Source organism: Eschrichtius robustus, chromosome 18, assembly GCF_028021215.1.
Source record: "Eschrichtius robustus isolate mEscRob2 chromosome 18, mEscRob2.pri, whole genome shotgun sequence".
NCBI classification, from domain to species: Eukaryota; Metazoa; Chordata; class Mammalia; order Artiodactyla; family Eschrichtiidae; genus Eschrichtius; species Eschrichtius robustus.
Window position 1 is genome coordinate 73,248,209 of NC_090841.1, and position 8,596 is coordinate 73,256,804.

Below are 8,596 nucleotides of genomic sequence, written 5' to 3' on the forward strand. Positions count from 1 at the left end.
TTAGTCCCATTTTAGCACTCCTTTAAAAAGTTTGATTGATGACTCTTGAAATTCAGCCAGGAGTGTTGTGTCAAAAACCTGCTTGAATTTATCTAAAAATTCATAATCTGTGGTGAATCTGAACTTGTTTGCCCAAAGCAACACGGTTCCCGGCTGGCAAAGGTATGCCATGGTAGCGAGCAGCTTGTCCAGGAAGTAATGGTGGTAGACCACGTCAGAAGCCAGCAAGTAATCATAGTAACACGTGGACTTGGGGAAGTTCTGTTCCAGGCCCTCTCCCCACACCAGCTCTTTCACTTCAGGCAGATGTGCTGTGTGGTTTAGTGTGTTCCTTGAAAGGTTGTATTGAAGGTTCCCTAGGACGTCAGGCAAATCCGTTGCTGTGACTTGAGCTCCTAAGAGAGAAAGAGGAAACTTGTACGCATTACCTGGAACACTTGGGCAGCCACAGGGTACACATGCTCTCAGGGGGGGAAATGGAACTGGGCTTCTCACCTTGGCCCTGTGGACATATGGGCTGGATAATTCTCCTGGGGGGCCCTGCCCTGTGCCCTGTAAGATGTTTAGCAGGGTCCCTGGTCTCCATCCCCGAGATGCAAGTAGCACCTCCCCAACCCAAACCCCAAGTCGTGCCCATGAAAAATGTCCCCCGAGACTGCCAAATGTCCTTCATGGGGCAAAAATCACCTTTGGTTAAGAACCATTGAAATAGAATAACATTCCCGTCTTTTAAGAAACTAAGTTAAACGGCAGTGCAGTTTTGAGAGATTTCGAAATAATTAACTAAACATACCAGGATTCTTAGCGTTTGATTACTGTCATCATTTATAATGGTTTTCCTTCCCAAACTGTCTTTATCTGAAGATTTTGGTTTTCTCTTACGTGAGGTGTCAGCACCTAGTTTTCTTTCCTAAGGGATGATCTATTTTGAACGACTCTCCCCCCTACTAAATGCATTAAATTAATTTTTAGGCATTTTAATGCTAGCGATAAAGGTTCACAAAATCATAATTCCAGATTGGTTTTGATAGAAGAAGACCTGTAATAGTGTAGGCTGAAGTAGGCCAGACATACCCGCCTCTTGCCCAGCTCCCAGGACTCACAACTGGCATTTTGGGTATAAATCTGCCTTCACCTCGGATTGACTCACTTAATTTTTGTTTTTTCCAAAACATTAGTTGATAATAGTTGCACTGAAAAGCAGGAGACAGCATAACATAGCTGTTTACAACAGGAATTCAAGAGTCACACCTTCAGAATTTCAACTTTCTCACGTGGTAACAATCAATGGATTGGACGAGTTAGCCTCTAAGGCACAGTTATCTTATCTCTGGGGATAACAGTGGTCCTTCTAGCCTGGACATCTGGGCAGATTCAGGGAGCGCCATCATGGCCGAGCACCTAAACCACAGCCCGTCCCACAGTAGTAAGTGGTTATTTTCACTGTTGTCACCGCAACCGTCTTTTGAAACAAGGCCGAGAATAGACAGACAAACCTAGAATACTGGCCACGATGGAAACGAGGCCTGGTCCAGCACCGATTTCGAGCGTCTTAGCACCTCGGAGACTGAGTTCCTCTGCGTGTTCCTCCAAATACTGGCACAAAGCCATGGCCTGAAAAACATTCACAGTTGTCACCTGGACACTGGAAACCGGGGACCCTGTTCCCCACCGCAAGTTAAATACTCAAAGACATGTTAACAGTTTCAGCTTACTGGGGGCTCACACGAATCAAAATATACGTGCAACGGCGTGTTTTGACCTCTGGAATATGAAGGCTGTAACATGCCTCAGAGGAACGAGAGACACAGACTCGTGAAAGCGCCTGTACCAGAAGACTCTTGACCAGCCTCCAGGTACAGGAAGGTCAGCTCGGCTCTTCCAGAACCAGGAGACCAGGGGCTGCAGGGCAGCAAGCCCTCGCTCTGCTTAAGCCGTGTCAGGCCTCCGCCTGCTGTAAGACTTGTGCTGTGAGCGGCTCCATCCCCTCCCTCCTGACTCCACCGACGTTCAGGTTGCTCTGGACTTTGCCTGCTGCACTGAACAACTGTGTAGGAATTTTTCTTTTAAAGCAGTTCGTCTAAGAAACACTCGACTGGCCGGGCAGTGCTTCCCAAACTCTAGCGCACACGCAGGTCACCTGGGGCCTGGTGAAAGATGCCCGGCCGCGTGTAGTGGGGCTGACGGGGCTCAAGGCTGCGTTTCTAACAAGCCACGGACCACACTTTGGGGGGTAGCAGCAAGGAGGTTACATCCTTTACACAGTAAAAAAAAAAAAAAAAATGAATAAATTTAGATCGATTTCTATACAGAAGATCAAGGTCCCTTCCCGTGTGAGCCAATGGGCGTCGGTTGGTGATGTCGCGGACGGGGGAGACTGGGGAGAGGTACGTGGGCGCGAGGGCGTTGCCGGAGCTGGGAGTGCGAATCCTGCGCCGAAAAGGCAACGTGAACGCTCTCGTTTGCACACACTTCTAGCCCTTGTCTTCCTGCAGACGCTCTGGGCTCCTTATGACTCACTTTCCGTCTGGGGCCCAGGCTGCTGTAGGGGGCAAGACACGCCGCGCTCACGGTGGCCTGCGCCAGGGTTGGTGGCAGCCCCAAGCCCCTGGGTCCCTCCCTTTCCTCCTCGGCTCCTCTCAAGGGAGTCGGGGGCCAGGGACGGGGGTGGGGGGAGGACGGAAACCAATTCCCAATGGCACGGGAGGGAGGTGAGGGGCGTCAAGGGGCCCTGGGCGCTGGAGGATGAGTGGTTGGGGGGGACAGGCGGGACGGCACAGGTGCGAGGTGGCACCAGCATCCAGCCGTGGCAAGGAGCTCTGCAGCTGGGGGCGGCAGTTTTGAGGAGAGGCCTTCTTTGGTTCTTGAGGAGAAAGGAGCATTATTCACTGTGTGGGGTTTCAATATTTGGCAGAGTGTCACCCAGAGCCACCAAGACGTGTGCTCTGAGGAGTTCCTGAAGGGGTGGCTGTAGGCGTCCTTCCCGAAGGGCCCTGCCCTGTGACAGGCTGGCCCGGTGGGTGCCATCTGGGGACAGATCTTCCCTCAGGAACAGCTACACCTTTCAGCAAACACTCCCCCGCTTCTTAGTCCTATTAGCAAACTCCGAAGAGTCATCTCTCACAGCTGCTCTTGAAGTCACACGAGGAAAGGGTGCTTCCCCGCACGATACGGATCCTTTTTCTGCAGCCTTCAGGAAACTGAGGTCCCGAGAAGGGCCAGGGTTTGGTGCACGGAAGGCTGAGGCCTTATTAAGAATAAAACAGTCCAGTGGACAAATCGTCTTTTTCCACTCCTGATTTCTGATCACCCAGCTCTGGGTGTCTGTTTGCCAACTGTAGTACAAAGCTGTGGAGTCGCTTGGTGGTTTCAAACTTGTTAAGCCAAAGAAAAACATTTAGCTGAAGGAAATCATACTTATATTAAGCATAAGGGGAAAAAATCGAGCTCCCTTGGCTGGGGTCAGTGAGGGGGGAGCTCTAAGAGCCTGGAGCCCTTGGCTGTCCCTCCCCTGCTCCCCCCCTCCATCTCCCCCATCGCTGGTACCCAGACTGCAAAGGGCGCTCCAAGGAACCTCTGATCACAGCCACGCAGTGGACCAGCAGGTCTGCGTCGCCCGGGAGTGGGTCAGAAATGCAGCCCCAGTCCACCTCCCCCAGCCCGACCTCCTGGATCAGAGTCTGCATTTAACAAGAACCCAGAAGGATTCCCATCTAAGCTAACAGTGGAACAGTTCTGACCTGCAGCCTCTCTAAGCACAGGCTGAGAACCTCTGCAGTGGAAAGAACGAGGGCGCTGGCCTCCGAGGTCCGTCGTCCCAGCCTGGTTCTGCACCGCGCCCCGCCAGGGGAAACAGTGCACTCAGCCAGAACATAGCAGGTTTTCTGGCTCTGAATTCAGTGTTTGCCCCTGTTTCAGCTCCATCCTCTGGGGACTGTTGCAGGGAGAGCATGAGATAAAGCACCATTTCCTAAGCGTCTCCACTGGACTAGCCACACTGTAAAAGGCGAGTGGATACCCGACGGTCTGTGGGAGAGGCCCAACAAAATCTACGCTCATTTTGTGGCCGCTACAAAATCTAAACTCTACAGACTTTTCTTCTGAGTTTTTAACAATTCATATGGATTTTTCATCCTACTTCCCAATATACTCAAGTTTATGTTAATATGAAAAAATAATGTTTCAAGAAACATAGCATAGAGGAAAATCGTTGTTTTTAGGAAAGATGCCGTGTTTCTGCAGCATCTAGGTACACCAGCAACACCCCTGGGGGGCCATCCATGGACCCTCAGTTTGAGAAGCACAGGACGTTAGAGCACGTGGCAAGTCGTCCAAGGCGCCACAGTTGTACAAAATCGCTGTTCTCATCCCCAGGATCCCCGATACCCCAGTGTGACAGCTCCCTCACCCCTGGCCACACCACCGCTCCGTAACTCTCGATCGATTCTTGAATGACAATCTTCTTGCCTGCAAACTGATAGTACTCCTGGGTGTAGCTGGCGTAATTCATAGGAACAAATTTCTGGAGGCTTTGAGGCGATGGTTCTATCTTGTTAGAATCTGTGGGACAGAAAGTTAAATCGGTTTCATGATTTGTTGATCCAGTGCAAATCTACACTCGGTACAATAAGTCAGATGGGAAGAGACTGAGCAATCTTCCAGAAGCAGAGGGGGGGAGTGCTATCAGTGGCAACGGCTGCAAACTAGCACAAACTGAATGATATGGGGTGACAGGGACTTCACATTTCTATGGGACATTTTTATCATATGACAAAATGCCCAAGGATGCCCTGCGCCCTTCCCTCGATTTAGGAGAAGACAGTGCGGTGTCGATCCGTCCCTCCCTCTGTTTTGGTGAGAGGAGGAAGCTAGGCCACCGGACAGAATGGCACGAATGAGCCATCTGCATAAGGAGGACCGAGGCAAGCGTGGACCTGACTATTTTTGGGTCTTGAAGTGATGTGACATGCCCGCATGTTGGCTGGAACGTGTTCCTTAAGTCCTTCTACAACTGCTCCTCAAAAGGTACAGGTCACCCCAAGACGAGCCAGCTCCGCAGTCCTGGGGGAGGTTGTCAGATGAGCTCCAGCTATTAAATTACTCTTCCTGAAATACTCCTTTACGCTCATGACCCACTCAGGCAGCTCTCAGATGTCATATAAAATGAGCGGAAAAGAGCACCTGATCGGGGCTGACATCACGGAAGCCCAGAATGTCAAAGGTTTCGCAGGGGGTTTCAGCGTAAAAAGAACAGCGAGTAATAAGGTCAGAATGAGGGTGCTGAGCACACGGAGGGGTCGTGCGCAGAAGACGGGGGCTGCTGGGACCCTCGGTGAGAGGCACGGGCAGCGAGGGGTCTGGGGGGGAACTTGCATGAGACCAGCCTCGGCTGCCTGAGCTCTACCTGCGGACGTGTAACCAGGGATGGAATAGCGGGAAGGAGCACTCAGTGCACATCTGAAGGTCTCTAACCAGAAACATACACTCAAGGAGGTAGAGGAGGGTGAGGGCAGGGTGAGTGCAGGGTGAGGGGTAGGGGGCCTTTGAAGAAGCCTAATCAGGGGTCCACCCCTCAGAGTTCAGGTTTCACTGACTTCCACCCACACTAGACGGTTCTGTGCCACGGCTCTGCAAACGCTTTGTAACAGGGTCACAGCCAGAAGAGTCCAGAAATGTGCAGTGAACACTTAGAAGCGTTTACAACAACTTGACCATATCTGTTGAATCTGATTACGAAAAACCAAAGCTTGTATTGTGTATGTCTTTGTACTTCTTTTCATGTTGTTCTTCCAGAAATTCATTTGTGTTGCATTTTACAAAAAAGTGTCCAAATGGTCTTTGACCACAGTGTGGGCCAAATGACCAGTTTGTAAATTAGCACAATGACGCCTGCAGCTCTCGGCCGTGGGTTCTGATCTCCTGGAAGGAGAATTCTCTGTCCTGACCACAAAGGCGAGCTTCCAGAAACCCAGGACTTCCCTGAGCTTGCAAGAACCTGCTGATGAATAGTGGCCAAGTCAGTCCTGAGATGTCATCCTTCCCTGTCATGTGCCCCAGGAGAGGCCGTGGGGAGAGGAGAGGACCTTTGGTCCTCACCCATGTCTTACAAGGGAAGCTACCAACATCTAAAAACATGAACCTGAAATTTATCACTCAACAAAGAGGACCCAGCTTCTCCCATAGGCTGAGAGGCTGACTCTGAGTTCTGTTTCAGAGAAAATAAGAAGGCAGAGAGGAACAGACCATCTTGTGCCCAGAAACGTTTAACAAGCAGCCTGGGGGTGGTGAGGAAGCACTGACGGGTAGGGTTTGGCCGTCACCATGGTGACGACACTCCCGCAGTGGCCATCCCTGGGAAAGAGGTGACGCGGCTCAGCACCACAGGCATTTCTGCCACACGGATACGACCTCCCTCCACAGCCTCAAGGGCACAGGTCATCGCAAAGTGTAGGAAAATAATTCCTGATGAGACGTGAGTATTTATTACCCAAGTCTTTTCATATTCCTTTACCTTTTACATAATCCATTTCATTGTACGTTTACATGACTTAAATTTTAACAATGGCCGTGTTTAACAATCAGCTCGCAGAAGTCCTGAAATGCAGGAGCTGGTACAGGCCATCTGGTATGAGGAGTGGGTACCGGGCTGCCCTCTTTACCTCTGAGCCTGTCATCACTGGAGCAGCCAGACCGTCAGGGACCCAGGCCACCTCCTGCCAGCTTCCGTCCCCTCGATATCACCCAGACAGTTCCTTCCTCCCCTCCTCCCACAAATAACCGGCTGAAGCCTAACTTTTCTCTCAAGACTGTAGGAAAGGTCTATGTGCTGATTTTAAGTGTCTCATCCTTTCACAATATGACAGATCATAAGCTGATGGTTGTACTTTCTGGATCAACATTGTAAAGAAACATGGGCATATAAATATTCTCCATAAGGCCATTTTCCATGCTACAAAGATAAAAGAAATTTATGTTGATTGCGCATGATTTTCAATTATTGCATCTATGCTCGTCTGACAGTTTTAGAGACATCAGATTTTCAGGATAGGCAGAGTTGCATTTTTATGTAAACAGTTTAGTAAAAACGAATACCATCCTGGTTTAACAGAGTTGGGACATAATTTTTCACTGTTGACTGTAAATGTTTTGAATGTTATATCTTGCCTCTTATGACATCATTTGTTATGTCTGTTATTTATTTACTACTGATTCCCTGCCCAGAAAAGCAACACTAAAGGGTTCTGTTGTCATAATGGGAAAGTACACTTGACTTTACACTGATCCACCGAAGGACACAGCTGCCAGGAATACATTTTGGCGAAAAGCAGGAAGGAATGTAGATTTCATTTCTTTTTTAAAAGTTCTTGTTACAAAAATCTAACTCAGATTTGGATAAAACAAAGTTTTGGTCTTTGATAGGTAAATAATAAAAACATAGGGGTTACCTTTAGTGTCATGCTTCTGCTTGCATAAAGGCATTTTTCTACTAAGCATCATGATAAGAAAAAGATCTAGGGTTAAAAGGAAATGGATATTCTTGTGCCTGAGGTTCACTGCAAAACGCCATCCCCAGGAAAAGAGGGGAGAAGATGTGGAGCTGAGGAAGGAGGTTACCTCCCGGGGGTCCGCTGCTGCCGTCTGTCTGTAGACCCTCCTCATCCGGGGGTCTCGGTGCCTCGTCCAGGGACTGGGGCTGCTGCCCTGAGCACAGACACGCGTCCATCCCGGAGCCGCCAGGGAGGAGAGAGCTGGCCTGGACTGAGCGCTCCTCCGGGTCTGACTCGCCCAGAGCCTCTGCAAGGTGCAGCTTATCGCCTTAGCATCTGCTGGGCCGGAAAGAACACCTGCATTTCAGCTTAGTTCCCCGGGGCGGGGCGGGGTGGGGAGAGCAGCCGCCCTGGGCGCTGCCATCCTGGTTTTGCAGAGCAAAGTGGAAGGAGACCATGAAACATCACCCCACCTTTCCATCGCCTGGAGAAACGCAAAAGCAGGGCCACTGTAGCCAGACAGGTGCTGCCTTGCTGCGGTCTAGGGTGTATTCCTAAGAGCTTTTGGAACTGAATCTTGGTGAAGAAGGTCTGATCCAGCCGTACACGTCTTTAAGGGTACCTTGTGGATCCAGGGTTAATGGCATCGTGGATTTGCCCCAGATGCGGGGCTGCTCCCTCCTCATCGGAGGCTTTAGCGCAAGGTAGTAGAAGGCGCTGGGGGCTGAGAGCCAGGAGGCTGGTTGGCTCCCCACTCTTGCTCTTGGCAACTCACTTAATCCCCTCCACACCATTTCCTCATCAGCAGAAAAGGGAAGGATGACATCTACCTGCCTCCTAGGGCTGTGGGCAAGAAACAGGGGAGCAAAAGTGATTAGTGCAGCTCAGGAAAACTCTACTGATTAAGAAAAGAGGACCTGGCTGTTGGGATCATTGATCAGCATCCAAATAAGAACACGTGACATCGCTGCGGGACTTGGCGTGTTTTTGCCAAGCACCGTTCTTGTGCTTTCAGTGAATTGATTCATCTAATCCTCACAACAAACCCCATGAAGTGGATGCTATTATTATGCCTCCTCTCAGATGAGAGAAATTCAGGCACAGAGAGA

The 8,596-nt window shown here is 50.2% G+C and overlaps 1 protein-coding gene across 1 annotated transcript; it reads right to left on the bottom strand.

Moving 5' to 3' along the window:
- On the bottom strand, positions 1 to 7,723 carry METTL21C (methyltransferase 21C, AARS1 lysine). Its single transcript, XM_068526970.1, has 4 exons — positions 7,615 to 7,723; positions 4,409 to 4,560; positions 1,497 to 1,614; positions 1 to 395 (listed from the first exon to the last, which is right to left on the bottom strand). The coding sequence occupies exons 1-4, from the start codon at positions 7,721 to 7,723 to the stop codon at positions 1 to 3; spliced, it is 774 nt and encodes a 257-aa protein (XP_068383071.1).
- Positions 7,724 to 8,596: the final 873 nt, after the last annotated feature.

Bases quoted from the DNA above. Each gene is read 5' to 3' on its own strand.
- METTL21C (XM_068526970.1), bottom strand. From the start codon at position 7,723: ATGGACGCGTGTCTGTGCTCAGGGCAGCAGCCCCAGTCCCTGGACGAG. The intron at 4,561-7,614 runs GTAACCTCCTTC...TCTGTCCCACAG, and splicing joins CAGCAGCGGACCCCCGGGAG to ATTCTAACAAGATAGAACCA. The intron at 1,615-4,408 runs GTGAGGGAGCTG...AATGTTTTTCAG, and splicing joins GAGCGGTGGTGTGGCCAGGG to GCCATGGCTTTGTGCCAGTA.